Source organism: Leptonychotes weddellii, chromosome 7 (assembly GCF_054177405.1).
Source record: "Leptonychotes weddellii isolate Sample4059 chromosome 7, ASM5417740v2, whole genome shotgun sequence".
Taxonomy (NCBI): domain Eukaryota; kingdom Metazoa; phylum Chordata; class Mammalia; order Carnivora; family Phocidae; genus Leptonychotes; species Leptonychotes weddellii.
In genome coordinates this window covers 134,489,656-134,507,632 of record NC_138375.1, presented here as the reverse complement: position 1 = coordinate 134,507,632, position 17,977 = coordinate 134,489,656, and the positions used below count along the sequence as shown (strand labels likewise).

At 47.1% G+C, this 17,977-nt stretch overlaps 1 protein-coding gene across 1 annotated transcript; it reads left to right on the top strand.

Moving 5' to 3' along the window:
- The first annotated feature begins 7,553 nt into the window (after nt 1-7,553).
- On the top strand, nt 7,554-9,579 carry DUX4 (double homeobox 4). Its single transcript, XM_081825630.1, has 4 exons — nt 7,554-7,578; nt 8,282-8,436; nt 8,824-8,938; nt 9,377-9,579. Exons 1-4 carry the CDS (start codon nt 7,554-7,556, stop codon nt 9,577-9,579), a joined length of 498 nt encoding a protein of 165 aa, XP_081681756.1.
- The last annotated feature ends 8,398 nt before the right edge of the window (nt 9,580-17,977 follow it).

Sequence of the window (17,977 nt, the reverse complement as noted above, 5' to 3'; positions counted from 1 at the left end):
AGAATTCCTCATATCAATGAGATCATATGATACATGTCTGGGATGCGGAGAAAGGGGAACCCTCGTACACTGTTGGTGGGAATGCAAGCTGGTGCAGCCACTCTGGAAAACTGTATGGAGGTTCCTCAAAAAGTTGAAAATAGAGCTACCATGTGATCCAGCAATTGCACTACTGGGTATTTACCCCAAAGATACAAAAGTAGGGATCCAATGGAGTACGTGCACCCCGATGTTTATAGCAGCAATGTCCACAATAGCCAAACTGTGGAAAGAGCCAAGATGTCCATCGACAGATGACTGGATAAAGAAGATGTGGTATATATATACAATGGAATATTATGCAGCCATCAAACAGAATGAGATCTTGCCATTTGCAACGACATGGATGGAACTGGAGGGTATTATGTTGAGTGAAATAAGTCAAAAAGATAAGTCCATTTTTAACTATTTGAGGATCCTCCGTTCTGTTTTCCAGAATGGCTGCACCAGCTTGCATTCCCACCAACAGTGGAGGAGGGTTCCCCTTTCTCTGCATCCTGACCAACTTCTGTTCTTTCCTGTGTTGTTCCTTTTAGCCACTCTGACTGGTGTGAAGTGGCATCTCATTGTGGTAGTGATTTGTATTTCCCTGATGCTAAGTGATGTTGAGGATTTTTTCATGTGTCTCTTGACCACTTGCATGTCTTCTTTAGAGAAATGTCTGTCCATGTCTTCTCCCCTTTTCTTGACGGGATTATTTGCTTATTGGGTGTTGAGTTTGAGAAATTATTTGTAGAGTTTGGATACTAGCCATTTATCTGACAAGATATTTGTAAATGTCTTCCCTTGTTCCATAGGTTGTCTTTTAGTCCTAGAAACATATGAATTACTAAAACTGAAACAGGAAGCAATGGAAAACCTGAAAAGACCCTTAATGAACAAAGAAATTGAAGGAGTAATTAAAATCTCCTAACAAACAAGACTCCAGGACCAGTTGGCCTCCCAGGAGAATCCTATTAAACATTTTTAAAGAAGTAATATATATTGTACTGAAGCTTTTTCAAAAAACAGAAATGGAAGGAAAACTTCCAAACTCATTCTATGAGGCCAGCAATACCTTGAAGCAAAAACCAAAGACTCCACCAAAAAGGAGAATTAAAGACTAATATCCCTGATGAACATGGATCCCAAAATTCTCACCATGATACTACCCAATTGGATCAAACAGTATATTAAAAGGATTATTCACACCAACCAAGTACAATTTATTCCAGGGCTGCAAGTGTGGTTCAACATACACAAATCAATGTGATACGCTACATTAATATAAGAAATGATGAGAAGCATATAATCTTTTTAATAGATGCAAAAAAAGTATTTGACAAAATGCAGTATACTTTCTTGATTAAAACTCTCTGCATTGTAGGTCTGGAGGGAACATTCCTCAGTATCATAAAAGCTTTATACAAAAAACACAGAGAGAATATTATCCTCAGTGGGGAAAAAATGAGAGCTTTTCCTGTAAGGGCAGGAACATGAGAGGGATGTCCAGTCTCACCACAGTTAATCAACATATTGCTAGAAGTTCCACCTTAGCAATCAGGCAACAAAAAGAAATAAAAGGCATCTAAACTGGCAAAGAAGAAGTCAAACTTTCACTCTTCACAGATGACATTTTCCTCTATGTTGAAAACCCAAAATATTCCGCCCCAAAATTTCTAGAAATCACGTAGGAATTCAGCAAAGTAGCAGGATATAAATCAAAGCAGAGAAGTCAGTTGCATTTCTATACACTAACAAGATAGAAGAAAGAGAAATTAAGGAATCGATCTTATTTAGAATTGCACCAAAACCCATAAGACACTCAGGAATAAACCTAACCAAAGTGATAAAAGATCTGCACTCTAAAAACTACAGAACACTTATAACTGAAATTGAAGAAGACAGAAAGAAATGGAGAAATAACCCATGCTTATGGATTGGAAGAACAAATATTTTTAAAATGTCTATGCTACTTGGGGGGAGAGGCAGGATGACAGAGGAGTAGGGGACCCTATTTCAACTGATCCCCTGAATTTAGCTGGATAGCTACCAAACCATTCTGAATACCCATGAAATCAGACTGAGTTGTAAGAATATATATCTGGATCTCTACAAGAAAATCCCCAGCAGTCTCGAGTTATGAAGGGCTGAGCCGTGATTTTGTGGGCAGATACAGGAAAATGAACAGAAAGGGGAGGGAGCTGCCATAAGCTGGCACAAAAGCAGGCAAAGCTGGGGACCAGACACAGACTCACAGACCGATAGCAGCGGGGAAAGGACTTTAGTGCAGCCCCCAGACAGCATCCAGGAGCTACAGGTCCCTGTGCATGAACTGGGGGCTGTTCACGGTTTTAGAAGCACAATGGGCAGAGCCACATCCAGCCTTGGGATCAACCTCTGGGAGAGTTGCTGTGGGGCGCAACACTGTGTGGGCTGTGGGTTTTGGCAGCACAGACAGAAACGGAGACTGTGTGTCCTGGAGAGCTCAGTGAAGAGCATACTATGATTTCTCTGCCCTGGGACAGAAGTTTGGGGGCGACCATTTTTACCCTGATTCTAAGAGATGTCAAAAGTCGCCAGAGAACAAAAGCTCAAAAAACGGGTTTGCACTGACCCCAACCCCCAACAGGGGGCAGGGCAACTCTGCCCAAGCAGGGTTGCCTGAGAAACAGTGTGGAAGACCCCTCCCCCAGAAGACAGGCTGGAAGAACAAGAGGATGACCACCCTAGGGTCCCTACAAAACAGGTGCATCTTGATTGGGTGGTAGTTAATACTTTGGACTCTGTACATTCCCTCAAACACCCTCCAACAGAATGAATAATAGGAGGAACCCCAAACAAAGAAAAGAACCAGAGACTGTGGCCTCTGCCACAGACCTAATGGTTGTGAATATAAGCAAGATGTCAGAGATAGACTTCTGAGTAGCAATTATGAAGTCAATATCTAGGCTTGAGAAAAATATTAGCAGCAATATAGAATCTCTAAGGGCAGAAATGAGATCTAATCAGGCCGAACTTAAAAATGGTATAAATGAGATGCAGTCTAAACTGGATGCCCTGACAGGCAAGGTAAAGGAGGCAGAAAAATGAATTAGTGAGCTAGAAGATATGATGATAGAAAAGAAGGATGTGAAGGAGGCCTGGGATAAACTCATGAAAGCCCAAGAGATAAGATTGTATATATGATGCACAGCCTCTTTCTTTATTTATTCTAATTTATGAGAGAGATTAATGATGCGTGAAACATTCCAATGTCAGAATTATTAGGATCCCTGAGGGGGTGGATAGAAAGAGAGAACTAGAAGATTTTTTGAGAAAATTGTAGCTGCAAACTTCTATATTCGGGAAGGAAACAAGCATTCATGTCCAAGAGGCAGAGATGACCTCCCCCACATTCAAAGAGAACAGATCAATGCCTCAACATATAATAGTAAAACTTGCACAACTTAGAACCAAGGAAGCAATATTGAAAGCAGCTTTGGGGAAGAGATTTCCTACATATGGAGGGATAAACATTAGAAAATCATCAGACCTGTCCACAGAGACCTGGCAAACCAGAAAGGGATGGCAAGACATATTCAGGGTACTAAATGAGAAGACCATGCAGCCAAGGATATTTTATCCAGCAAGGCTGCCATTCAGAATGGATGTAGAGACGAGGAGTTTTCAGGACTGGCAGAAACTGAAAGAATATGTGACCACCAAGCCAGCCCTGCAAAAAATATTAAGGGGGTTTCTATAAAAGGGAAGACCCCAAGAGCAGTATAGACTAGAAATATACAAAGACAGTCTATAGAAACAGGGACTTCACAGGTAACAGGATGGCATTAAAATAGTATCTTTCAATAGTCACTCTCAATGTGAGTGGCCTAAATGCTCCCATGAAACAGCACAGAGTTGCAGACTGGATAAAAAGACAGGACCCATCCATATGCTGCCTACAAGAGTCTCATTTTGAACCTAAAGATAGATCCGGACTGAAAGTGAAGGGATAGAGAACCATTTTTCATGCCAGCGGACCTCAAAATATAGCTGGGGTAGCAATTCTTATATCAGACAAATTAGATTGTAAGCCAAAGACTGTAGTTAGAGATACAGAAGGACACTATATCATTCTTAAAGGGTCTATCCAACAAAAAGATCTAAAAATTGTAAATATCTATGCCCCCAAAATGGGAGCAGCCATCTACATAAGCCAACTGTTAACCAAAATAAAGAATCATTGGTAATAATACTTTAATAGGAGGAGACCTCAACACTCCACTCTCGGCAATAGACAGATCATCTATGCAGAAGATCAACAAAGAGACAAGAGCTTTGAAGGACACATCGTACCAGATGGACTTCAAAGATATATACAGAACATTCCACCCTAAAACAACACAATACTCATTTTTCTTGTATGCACATGGAACCCTCTCCAGAATAAGATACCACATACTGGGTCACAACACAGGTCTCAACTGATAACAAAAGACTGAGATAATTCCCTGAATATTTTCAGACCACAATGCTTTGAACTTGGAACTCAATCACAAGAAAAAATTGGAAAGAATTCAAACACTTGGAAGCTAAAGACCATCCTGCTAAAGAATGATAGGGTCAAACAGGAAATTAAAGAAGAACATAATCAATTCATGGAAACTAATGAAAATGAAATCACACTGGTCCAAAAACCTATGGGATATTGCAAAGGTGGTCCAAAGGGGGAAATATATAGCCATCCAAGCCTCACTCAAAGAAGGGGAACATGCACCCCAATGTTCATAGCAGCAATGTCCACAATAGCCAAACTGTGGAAGGAGCTGAGATGCCCTTCAATGGGTAAATGGATAAAGAAGCTGTGCTCATATATACAATGGAATATTATTCAGCCTTCAGAATGGATGAATACTCATCATTTGCGTCAATATGGATAGAACTGAAGGGGACTATGCTAAGTTAAATAAGTCAAGAAGAGAAAGTCAATTATCATATGGTTTCACTCATATTTGGAACAGAAAGAATAGCATGAAGGACATTAGGAGAAGGAAGGGAAAAATGAAGTGGGGGAAATAAGACGGGGGGGCAAACCATGAGAGACTATGAACCAGGAAACAAAATGAGGGTTTCAGAGGGGAGGTGGGAGGGGAATGGGGTAGCCTGGTGATGGGCATTTAGGAGGGCACGTGTTGTAATGAGCACTGAGTGTTATATGCAAATAATGAATCACTGAACAGTACTACATCAAAAACTACTGATGTTTATACACGAACAATGAATCATGGAACACAATATCAACTAATGATGTACTGTATGGTGACTAACATAACATAAAAAATAAATATAAAAAAACTAATGATGTACTCTATGGTGACTAACATAATAAAAATAAAAAATAATTAAAAAGGAAGGTTTATATAATGGGGAAAAAAGAAAGTAAAAAATGCATGTTCTATAAGAAAAATGGTCTTCTGAGGAGTGTAAGGTTTAATTGGGTTGGGAAAGAAAGAAAAAAAATGTTTCAGTAATCGATATTTAAGAAGATTGAATGAAGGCAGCAATCTTCATGAAAGAGTATGTTTATACAATATTTTATTTGCAATAATAGCAAGAGGACTCAAATAAACATATACAAGAAGGAATTCATAACATACGGGATAACTATCTAAAAGACTCTAAATTAGTGCAAGACACTATAAACCAGCTTGGCCTGGCATACACAGATCGATACTCTGACAACTCTTTTTTTTTTCTAATTTTATTTTATTATGTTATATTACTCACCATACATTACATCATTAGTTTTTGATGTGGTGTTCCATGATTCACTGTTTACATATAACACCCAGTGCTCCATGCAGAATGTGACCTCTTTAATACCCATCACCAGGCTAACCCATCCTCCCACTGCCCTCCCCTCTAGAACCAGAGTCCATAGTCTCTCATGGTTCATCTCCCCCTCCAATTTCCCCCCTTCATTTTTCCCTTCCTATTATGTTCTCTTTTTTTAAACGTACAATCTAGTATTTGTTTCAAAGGAACAGGTCTGTAATTCATCAGTCTTACACAATTCACAGTGTTTACCATAACACACACCCTCCCCAAAGTCTATCACCCAGCTACTCTATCCCTCCCACCCCCCACCACTCCAGCAACCCTCAGCTTGTTTCTTGAGATTAAGAATTCCTCATATCAACGGGATCATATGATACATGTCTTTCTCTGTTTGACTTAAGTCGCTTAGCATAATACCTTCTAGTTCCATCCACGTCATTGCAAACGGCAAGATTTCATTTTTTTTCTGAGGGCTACATAATATTCCATTGTATATATACCACATCTTCTTCCTCCATTCATCTGTTGATGGACACCTTGGTTCTTTCCATAGTTTGGCTATTGTGGAAATTACTGACAACTCTTATACACAGAAAGAGAAGAAACTGAAGGTGTCAATGAGATTTAAACTTTTCATCCAGCCACAAAAGGAGAGAGATTCAAATCCAAATGCAGGTGTTGTTGATTAGGAACTTCTAGATGCCAAGCTGTCGCCTTGGCCCATAAGAGATGTGCCAGCAGAGGAACCAGGTGGATGTGAGGTCGGGAGGAAAGGGTACAAAGCCTCTGAGTCAGAAGAGGTGGTTTGCCACACACACTCATGTGTGCAAACCCACAAGCAACTAACAGTGTCGACCAAACCACCCCACATACATGGCGATGGCCAACTCCGCAATTTCCCTCTCACGTGCCGCCTATCTAAGCTGACTGATTTCAGTGTCCTGCCTGGCTCCACACCTGTAGCTTCACAAGCTGCCTGGGAGCTGCCATGATGTCATCAGAATCGGGTTCTCCAGATATGGAGGACATCTAGACACCAAACTATGTGGCTAACCAGTCCTGATTGGCAGGGGGAATGTTGAAAATACCAGGGCACTTACAAAATCAAAATTTAAAAAAAAAGAAGCAATACCAAAAAAATAAATATAAAAATGAAGGGGAAAAACAAAAACATGCAAATGAAAAATGACGAAAATTCCAATACATAAAAAATAAATGTAAACAAAGAAAAGAAAGATAGAAAACAATGTAATGCAAGACAAGGAAACTTAATTAGGAGGCTCGTCTTGGGTGGCCAAAGGTTATTCAAGTTCCACACCCACATGCCAGAATCTGAAGTGATTGTCGAAGGGCCTTCACCCGGTCCGGTCCTACACAGAGTCCCAGAGTCTCAACACTACGATTTGGTGTCAGGGCTGTAATCCTGGAGAAAAGCTAGTGGGAGTGGGAAAGGCACATTGCATCCAGAGGAGAGGGGACGGGGCACATCCACCTGCCCAGGGCAAGCACTTGGCTCAGGTAGTCCCAATGTCCTCCTGAAGACCTCTTCCGCCAAAGGTCTGAGCCACTGAAGGCAGGGCTACCACAGGAAGCTGTTGAAATGATTGGGGGTGGGACATCCAGGGGTGGGCCATCCCAGGCATTGATAAGTCCCATGCTCCGGGTCCTGTCCAGTCGGCCGGTCAGTGCTCTGGAACCCAAGTGACTCCATCGGCATGGCTCCCACCAGCACATCAAGGAGTAAGTTTCCATCCAGTGCCCTGCTCCCTGCTTACATTCCCCAAAGTCCCTGATAATTTTCCAGGGTTTGGGAAAGTAGAAGGGACCACCTCGATTGCCCGCACACATGCTGGAGGGATTGTGATCCAGGGAGGATTGGGGGAAGGGGATAGAGAGAGGCTTGCATATGGCTGCCATCAGAATGAAAACTGAAGTTGGTGGCCAGGATTCCCAACAAGAGTCCCGCTTTTGCAAATAGGCAAGCTAGATCTCAGGTGGCAGAGAACGGGAAAAGATTCAGCATCTATTTCAGGTGTCATTTACAAAAAGAGAACTTTCACCTCATGGACCAGCACTTAGGATATGTTGTCAGAGTTGACCTTGATGTTTTTTAGGAGCAGTGGGTACTCTTTGTTTCTCCTAAGGTGCTTTCACCTCTTCACCTCCACCGCGGCTTTCCTCAATTTATTGGCATGCCATTACATGGTTTGCTAGCAGTTGGTATTTCCCTAGATCCTTGCCTATCACCCATTCCCATAGGGAGATGGCGACTGCCTGTGTCTTATTGAGCAGTCCCTTAGTTGGATCCATGAATGGCAAAGGCACAGGAAGCCCCGGCCTGGGAAGGTGTCCACAGGGCAGAAAGTGAAGAGCTGAGACCGCCCCACCGGTTTGCATTCCTATGAAAGCCTTCCTAATATGGTTGTAATTTTCCCTGCAACAGGCTTCCTCCCATGCGGATCCCGACGGAGGCGGCTTGTTTTGAAACAAACGCAGCAAGGGGCTCTGCAAGCATTGTTCCAGCAGAACCCATACCCAGGCATTGCCACCAGAGAAAGACTGGCCCGAGAGCTAGACATTCCAGAATCCAGGATCCAGGTAGGTTTCAGCTTCACTTGCATTTTCCCTGGGCAACAAGTCACGGACACAATCAGGCCCAAGCCACTGCATGTAAATCTACATGCTAAGCTGGGGAGCTCAGAAGCTTTGGCCCCTGTATGTGCAACTCTGTTGAGCCCATGGCCCTTTGAAGTCATTCCAAGTCATTCAGTTGTGGAACCCAGGTACCATTGGAGCACAAGGCCTGGGACATTCCAACAGGTCAACACGTCTTCATTGATTTTCCCTAGAGATCATTTGTCCAGAGTTATTGCAGGGTCCACACAAAACACTCTGAGACCTTAGGTATGAGAAAAAAAAAATGTGTATATATATGGATCATGCCCACCAGGGTGCCTGACCATCGGTTCTTCTTTTGCCATTTAGGTGTGGTTCCAGAACCAGCGAACAAGACAGCTAAGACAGAGCCGACTGGGGTCTGCCAAATCCCACAGGGAAGGGCCATCACATGGACAGGAACAGCCTCCAGCTTGGACTCAAGGTGACTCCCCAGCATACCAAATGGGTCTCTTCATAAGCTTCTCCTTGACACAGGAATGGGTATGCATGGGCTTGCCATGTGTTTGGCAAGAAGGCTTAGCAGAGGAACCCATGCCCACTGGTTCCAGCTGCCTTTCTGTTCCCAGAGATGGACACTGTGCATGCACCTCCTGTTGGGTGGTGCTTTGAATCTTCTTGTCCTGAAACTGTAGGAAGGACAGAGTCCTCTTCTGGGGTCACCTCAGACTTTAGATCCAAGCTTGTTTCGGTGGGTCCATGGTGACATCAGTGAAGTCAGGGAAGGAGAGGCTATAGAGAAAATGGAGAAGCATGCAAACACACACACACTCATGCATGCACATGGACACCAATTTCTCTTTCTACATTGGATGTGCCATTGGCTTCAAAGCCGTCCTTTCTAACTCTGTTCTCTTTTTAGAACGTTTCCCAAAGGAAGGCAGGAGAAAACGGACATCCATTTCTCCATCCCAAACCAGTATCCTCCTTCAAGCCTTTGAGAAGAACCGCTTTCCGAACATTGCTACCAGGGAACACCTGGCCAGACTCACAGGTCTTCCAGAATCCCGCATTCAGGTACATTTTCAGAGTGTGGCCGTGAGTTCTTCAACATGGAAGGGATAGTGGCACCTGAGACGTTGCTGGGGAATCGTGGGCTCCTTTGAGTTATCCACAGGATCCAGTGCCCAGGCAATGGGAGGAAAGTGTTGAACTTGCAAGTGAGAGACCGCCCAAGGAAGAATTTCCAAACCAAATGGTGGGGGGAGTTGGCAGCATACATGCGTGTAGAAATGGTGAGCAGACAAAAGAGGGGAAACGGAAACATTGGCACCTATCTAGAGATCGCACAAACTGTCAGCGCTTGAGCAGCTTAGTAGCGCTATCCATTTGGCCCTCAGGATTTCCTGAGTGTGAGTAGGGTTGCTGTCCTGTGTGTGGCAACGTGTTTGTCAGTGTCCGGGGCCTCAGGACCTCAGGGCAGGAATGGATTCTGCCCTCAAACCACACCTTCTCTGGATAACCTAATCATCCAGGATTATTGGCCCAAGGATTATTGTCAAGTGGGCGAGAGGTCCCATGTGCCCTGGTTGAGAAGGCTCTGCAGAGAGTGGTTCCTGATATAGGAGTTGTGAAACGCCCTTGTGGTATATGGAGGCAGACTCTCTGGAAGCCTCTCCTTTGGGACGAGAGCCAGTGACCGTGCTTCAAGCAGGCCTTCATGGGCCTGTACTTTGACAAGTCTTGTCCCCGGACAGAGGGGAAGATCAACGTGCTCATTCCTGAGAATTCCTCTTCTCATGTAGCAAACGGAGGAGAGGGAGAGCCAAATCCGAATGCGAGTGTTGTTGATGTGGGTTCCTGGCTGCCCATGCCCTCCTCTAGACCCATAAGAGATGTGCCTGTAGACTTACCTATTGTGGATGTGAGGCCAGGAGGCATGGGTTGAAGGACTGCAAGTCAGAGTTGGTGGTTTGCCATTGGGATTACACCCAATCAGACACCGGGGCAGGGAAAGGTGTTGAGGGATGCCCTGAGACATTCCTGAGGACTTGGAGTAGCCTGGGGAAGGAGGGGCAGGTGGTCAGCTATGTCTTTGTCCCAGGACTCCTGGAATGGCTTGTCAGAAAGCTGCAACTGGCAATCAAAGAGAGGGCAAGGTAGGGACTGAACAGCAGGCAGAGCAGAGCTGAGCGCCTGCCATTCAAGCCTATCAAGGGGGGATGGCCTCCAGGCCAGGGGTGCAGTTTCCCTGGGTGGTCACCTAGTTTCCAAGGGCCAGGTGAAAGTTATGGACAGAGTTCCCCTGAGATTCAGACCAAGAGTCCTGGCCTTCTCCCCAAAAGATCCCATGTGGGGGTAGGGGGGAAAGCAGAGCTGACATCTTTCCCTTCTTCTCATGTCCACGACATCTCTTCTCTGTCCCAGGTCTGGTTCCAGAACAGAAGAGCTCGGCACCCAGGGCAGAGAAGAAGTGGCCCCATGAAGGACCTGGAAGCACACCCCAAACCCAGTCCTCATGTGACAGTCCCAGGGGAACCAGGCCCCCTGGCTGGTGTCCCCGTAAGCTCTCCTCAAATGGCTCTGTCCAATCCTCTGGGAAGCAGGCAGGCCCTTGCTGCAGGGACACCTCCCATTCCCTGCATGGGCTTTGCCCCTCCAGCTTTCTGTGGGGGCCCTGGGAGCCAGGTCCTGGGGGCCATGATGGTCCCGCCCACCCAAGGTGGGCAGGGAGGAAACAACTTTCCTGCTGCTGAAGGCCTGAGGAACCGTTCCTTGACAGCACCGACTCTGGGAGGGTGTCTCCCCACTCGACACACTCTTCTTTGCCCCCCGTCTCAAGGGGAATACCAGCAGCAACATGAGCACCCTGGCATGGCACCCCTGCCCTTCCAAGACTACCCCCAGCTTCCAGCTGACCATCCTTGCCAACACTTGCAGGAGGCAGGGCCCTCCGGGAGCAACTGCACCGCACAGTGCTGGAGCGATGGGTCCCAGCTCGTCATCGGCACAGGACAGGCTCAGGATGGGGCAGTTCTGCAGCCTGCACATGCTGAGACCCCTGGCTGGCAGCAGCAGGCACATCCTACTGCAGGGCTGTCGGCTGTGCTCAACTCACAGCACCAACCCTCTGCAGAAGCCTCAAGTTTTTTAGAGGAACTTTTCTCAGCCACAGAGATGGAAGAAGACACACACCCTTTTCTGAGTGGGCGTCTGCCACAAGAGGACGCTCCGGGACCCCTGGAAGCACCTCTCAGCGAGGAGGAGTTTCAGGCCCTGCTGGCCATGCTGCATGATTCCACATGGCCTCAGGACTAGGAGCAGGAAGGCCTCGTCCTCCCCACCCCCCACTCATTCAGACATCCTTCCTGAGATACGTCCTAGCAGGTCAGAAAGGAGGAGGAACAGGCAGCACTGTTCATGTTCCGGAGGAAGACCGACACCCAAAGCAGCATCCATCACTTGGAAAGACAGAAGAAGGATGTCCTCTCTGCCCTGTGGGCAGGCCTCCATTGCCTTCCCGATAAGCACCAAGCTCCACAAAGCCTCTGAAGGCACCGTGGGCACCGGGCAATGGGCACCCTCCCCGACACCTGATTGATCCAAAGCACTGTCAGGACACACGTGACCTCCTCTCTGCCATCACCCTTTCCTCTGTAGACTGGGAAACCCTGGCCCTGGCAGCCAAACCAAGCAAGGAGGAGAGATCGAAGAAGAACACCTCCACATGCCTTTTCCTCCTGCCCAGTCAGAAAGTCCTGTCTCCAGGAGCTGAATGTGTAGACCAAGACAGGACATTACACATCCTGACCATGGGAGCCCAGGGTCACAAATCCATCCTGGCTGAGATAGGCTGGGAACCAGCGAAACAGGAAGCGACTGCAGTCTCCCATCTCTGAGTGATCCTGTCCCAGCCGAAGTCTGGAATGCCCTGGGGCCTTTGCCTGGCATCTTTGCCATGCAAAGATGAGCATGGGGGGAGCCTTTCCAAAGAACACAAAATGGCAGCACGAAGGGTCACAGCCACTCTCAGCAGGCATTCCAGAAAGGGTACCACTGTGGCTCATTCCACAAAATTAGCATTTGTTTTCTCTTTTCTTAGTATGTATCCGCATGCCTCTCTACCCACAGTGTTCCTTCGCTTCACAGGAAGAAAGAAGATGTTCCCAGTCAGCCTCTTGGTGGCCTTCTGTCAGCAGGGTCACCTCTCTCCCTTGCAAGGGCTAACTTGGAGGAAATCCATCCTGGAATCTCAAGCTTGAGGGGACAATCCTTTGGTCCAATAAACCTATTTTTGCCTCCCCAATGTGATCTCTTGGTTGTGATTTGTTCCATTTCCCTCCTGTCCTCTCATGCCTGCCAATCTTCAGAGATGTGAGATGCTTCCTGGTCCTGGGACCAGCTGTGGAAGCCATTGGTATGCCCAAGTCCTGTTCACAGCTTTGGGCACAGACAACCTCATGGGGCAGCACTAATACTTCCTGGCGGTCATCAAGCTTCACCTGGATTGACGGTGCCTGATGGGCAAGCATTCCTCCAGGGGATGTAGGTTGAACCCAAGTGTCAGACAGTCCATGCACATTGTATTTGACCTCACTGTTCTCAGCAGTGGCCAAATTCATACCTAAGGCTCATCCTACTATGCTGGCAATGAATCTCCTTGTCTCTATTTCTTCAGATCTCTGTCTCTATGGGTCTATCTCTCCCGCTTTATCTCGCTTTCTCTCACAAGCAGGCACACACAGATGTCCACACTGTCAGAGCATCATGCTTATGCAACTCACAGTATGGGCACTGAAACTCCAGAAAGGATTGTGGGTCAAAACATTTGGAAGAATAAGGTGGGTATTGGAGGGTTTTTTTCCTTGGGGTTTTATTCTGCCCCTACCTAATTGCCACATGCCCTGGGAGAGGTTAGATTGTGGATTTGGTCATTTGAGCCCCCCCCCCCCGCCATGTCCAACACGTCTGTGTTGCAAGGGGAAAGGAACCAAAGAATTCCTATCTTGGTCGCTTCTATCCAAATAGATCTCTATCTCTATCCACGTTCTCATATGCAGAAATATATCTGTATCGGGCGCCTGGGTGGCTCAGTTGGTTAAGCAACTGCCTTCGGCTCAGGTCATGATCCTGGAGTCCCAGGATCGAGTCCCACATTGGGCTCCCTGCTCAGCGAGGAGTCTGCTTCTCCCTCTGACCCTCCCCCCTCTCATGCTCTATCTCATTCTCTCTCTCAAATAAATAAATAAAATCTTTAAAAAAAAAAAGAAAGAAAAGAAATATATCTGTATCTCCATGTCTCCATGCTTCCAGACCCATGGGTGGATTGTTTGTATCTCTCCATAGATATAGCTTGTGATAGAAGCCCTCTGCATCTCTCTTGCCCTAGTGTGTCATTCTTCCAGTTCGCTCTATGGACACATCTACCTGTAGCTTCGGTAGACAGAGTGGAAGGGTCTGTCTCTCTCCCGGAACAGAGTGGGTTAGAATGTCTGAAAGGTTCCTGGCCAAGGTGGCCTTGGGACAGACCAGGCTTTCGTTCTGTCTAGAGAAGCCACGTGGAAGGATGGCTCACTTGCAGTGTTGGGAAGACTGTGGTCTGATCTGAGAGTGTCTGGGAGGTCTCTGGAGCCTTGGGGTTGGCACTTCTGCACATAGGACATGGAGGGAAAAATGGGGCTACAGCCACATTGGGGTCCAAGGCCAGCCAGGCCAGAGGAGTCTCAAGTCCGGACTTCAGCCCTGGAGCCTGTCCTGTCAATGGGTGGCCTGTTCCATCCATATAGGTGAGCTTTCAGGGCCCTGGCACGTGTACAACATGGAGCCACCACTCTGGGAAATCACCTGCCAGAGAAGGTGTCCACGTGGAAGCTGGCAGGAGTCCACCAGCTAGCAGGCTGTTGCTCAAGGCCTTGGAGGCCAAGACCCCAGGGGCTGTGATCTGCAAGGACATCCTCACACAACTGTGCCCCCCCTGGGATCCCTCAATGTGATCCTCTTGCCCTCAGATCACCCTGGCCTGGGAATGAGGGATCAAGAACAGGACCCACGTGTCTGCAAGACATCTTCTTGGGGCTTGAAGACTGCTCCCAGTCTTGGTGAGAGTCAACCTCAGGCACTGCCTGGCGACCACCTACACTGTAGGGACAGAGCAGTCCATAAAAGCAACACAGAGCCATGCCAGTGGTCATTTGCCCTGAGCAGCTCCAATCAGGACTCGGCACTTGGACCATCTCAGGGGATTTACGCTTTCCTGAGAGGCACTGTGTTGAGGACGCTGCCCCCAGAAAATGTGTAAGGCACCCTCTGTGGAGGCCCTCTGCCCACGCCTCTCCTCATGCTACAAGCCACCACTTGGACAAGTCCAGCCAGAAACGGACATTGGAGAGACACCAACCACCTGGTCAAGGCTGCAACCCTGGGCCTTCCAGGAGACGCATTCCCTCTCTTTTTGTAGATGCTCTTTCCTTGACCTAAAGCCACTGGTTTCGCTGTCACCGAAACACAAGCACACACCAGAAAACCCTCAGACACACACACACTTACCCTACAATTAGTGATTGCTAATGGACTGCCTTCAAGTCATGGGAGAATGAGTCCCTTCACCACCTATTTCTACTGGGTTCCACTTGTCTCCCTGTAGTACACCTGATGGACTTTCAGAGCCCTACAGCCAAAAGGATACAGGAGGGGAATTTGGGCCTGTGTTTGACATTTTCTGTTGGATTGCTGGTAGGTTGTTTGCTTGCTTGGTCGTTTGGCTGGCTGGTTTCCTAACTGGCTGGCACTGGGAGTCCATTGAAATGCTTGACTCATTGCCCTTTCCACTGGATCTTCCTTTCAAACACTGAAGGGACTTTTACCATGGAAGGGGGGTTGGTTACTTTGGAAGCACACACACAGCACCACCACCACCCTCCCAACACAACAGAAAAACCCCAGCTTTGAATGAGATGCAAATTGGCCTTCCAGTTTCTATTTTGTTTTGAATTTGTATGATTATCTTCATCTTCTTCTCATGTTACTGGAACTGTCATCTCCTTCTCCCAGGTCAAGTAGTGCTCTCCTTAGACAGCTCAAGGTTCTCTTGACACACGCTGCCCACAGCAGTCAAGAGCAAAGAACACCAGCTGGAGCCAGTGGAAACCCAAAATGATGGACTCCAACAGAGCACAGACTATTTCTGGGAAACTTAGGGAGTCTGAATCCATAGGGACTGTGGATAGCTTTGCTTCCTTTGCACCAGGACCCAGTAGCATCTCCACTTGCCTGGAACACTGCATGTTCAGGGGTCCCATGCGCTTCCTTCAAGTTTCTTCTTCCCTTGTGCCCACAAGCAAATAAGAGTGTTGACCAACCCTCCCCACATACATGGCGATGGCCAATGCACAATTTCCCTCTCACATGTCTCCTATCTAAGCTGTCTGAGTTCAGTCTCCTGCCTGGCTCCACAAGTGTTGCTTCACAAGCTGCCTCAGAGCTGCCCGGGTGTCAACGGAAAATGGTTCCCCAGGTGCGGAGGGCATTTAGACACCAAACTAAGTGGCTAAACTGTCCCGTTTGGTGAGGGGAAGGGTGAAAATACCAGGGCTCTTGGGCGCCTGGGTGGCTCAGTCATTGAGCATCTGCCTTCAGCTCAGGTCATGGTCCCAGGGTCCTGGGATTGAGTCCCACATCGGGCCCCCTGCTCTGCGGGAAGCCTGCTTCTCCCTCTCCCACTCCCCCTACTTGTGTCCCCTCTCTCGCTGTGTCTCTGTCGAATAAATGAATAAAATCTTTAAAAAAAAAAAGAAAGAAAGAAAATACCAGGGCTCGTACAAAATCAAAATTAGAAAAAAAAAAAAAAAACCTAAAAAATAAATATAAAAATGAAGGGGAAAAATGAAAACACTCAAATGAAAAATGAAAATAGTTCCAATAAATAAAAAATAAATATAAACAAAGAAAAGAAAGATAGAAAATAATGTATTGCAATACAAGAGAACTTCATTAGGAGGCCCTTCTTGGGTCGCCAAAGGTGACTCAAGTTCCACACCCACATTCTGGTATCTGAAGTGATTGTGGAGGGGCCTTCACCGGGTCTGGTCTTACATAGAATCCCAAGTCTAAACAGCACAATTAGATGTCAGGGCTATAATCCTGGAGAGAAGCTAGTGGGAGAGGTAAAGGCACATTGCATCCAGAGGAGAGGGGACGGGGCACGTCCACCTGCCTAGGGCAAGCACTTGGCTCAAGTGGTCCCGATGTCCTCCTGAAGACCTCTTCCACCAAAGGTCTGAACCACTGAAGGCAGGGCTACCACAGGAAGCTGACAAAATAATTAAGGGTTGGCCATCCAGGAGTGGGCCATCCCAGGCATTGACAAGTCCCGTGCTGCCAGGTCCTGCCCAGTCAACTGGCCAGCATTCCGGAACCCAAGGGACACCACTGGCATGGCTCCCACCAGCACATCAAGGAGTAAGTTTCCGTCAGATGCCCTGCTCCCTGCTTGCATTCCCCAAAGGCCCTGATAACTTTCCAGGGTTCAGGAAAGTTATCTCCGCACACATGCTGGAGAGCTGTGATCTATGGAGGATTGGAGATAGGGGATAGAGAGAGGCTTACATATGGCTGCCGTCAGAATGAAACCTGAAGTTGGTGGCCAGGATTCCCACCAAGAGTCCCTCTTTTGAAAATAGGCAAGCTAGATCTCAGGTGGCAGAGAACAGGTCAAGATTCAGCACCGATGTCAGTTGTCATTTACAAAAAGAGAACTTTCACCTCATGGACCAGCACTTAGGATGTGTTGTTGGAGTTTACCTTCATGTTTCTTAGGAGCACTTGGATCCTCTTTGTTTCTCCTAAGGTGCTTTTACCCCCTAACCCACACCCCGTGTCTCCTCAATTCGTTGGCATGCCATCACATGGCTTGATAGCTTCTGGTATTCCCTTGATCCTTCCTAACATCCATTCCCATAGGCAGATGGTGGACTGCCTGTGTCCTACCCAGTTATTTGGATCCATGGGTGGCCAAGTCACAGGAATCCCCGGAATGAGAAGATGTCAACGTGGCATAAAGTGAAGAGTTGAGACTGCACCACCAGTTTGCATTCATATGACAGCCTTCTTAATAAGGTTGCCATTTCCCTGCAACAGGCCCACTCCCACGTGGATCCCGATGGAGGCAGCTTGTTTTGAAGCTGATGCAGCAAGTGGCTCTGCAAACATTGTTCCAGCAGAACCTGTACCCTGGCATTGCCACCAGAGAACGACTGGACCAAGAGTTACACATTCCAGAATCCAGGAACCAGGTAGGCTTGAGCTTCTCTTGCATTCTCCCTGGGGTCAAGGTTTGCACATGATCCTGCCCAAGCCACTCTATGCCAATGTCCATGCTCAGCTGGGGAGCTCAGAAGCTTTGGCCCCTGTTTGTACATCTCTTGGGAGCCCATGACATTTGAAGTCATTCCAAGTTATTCACTCGTGGAATACAGGTACCATTGGAGGGTAAGGCCTGGGACGTTCCAACAGGTCAACACATCTT

What these genes read in the sequence shown, in the direction of transcription:
- DUX4 (XM_081825630.1), top strand. Translation starts at nt 7,554, where the DNA reads ATGGCTCCCACCAGCACATCAAGGA. An exon ending in TTCCAGAATCCAGGATCCAG is followed by an intron (nt 8,437 to 8,823) that starts GTAGGTTTCAGC and finishes TTTGCCATTTAG; the next exon opens with GTGTGGTTCCAGAACCAGCG. An exon ending in GCCTCCAGCTTGGACTCAAG is followed by an intron (nt 8,939 to 9,376) that starts GTGACTCCCCAG and finishes TTCTCTTTTTAG; the next exon opens with AACGTTTCCCAAAGGAAGGC.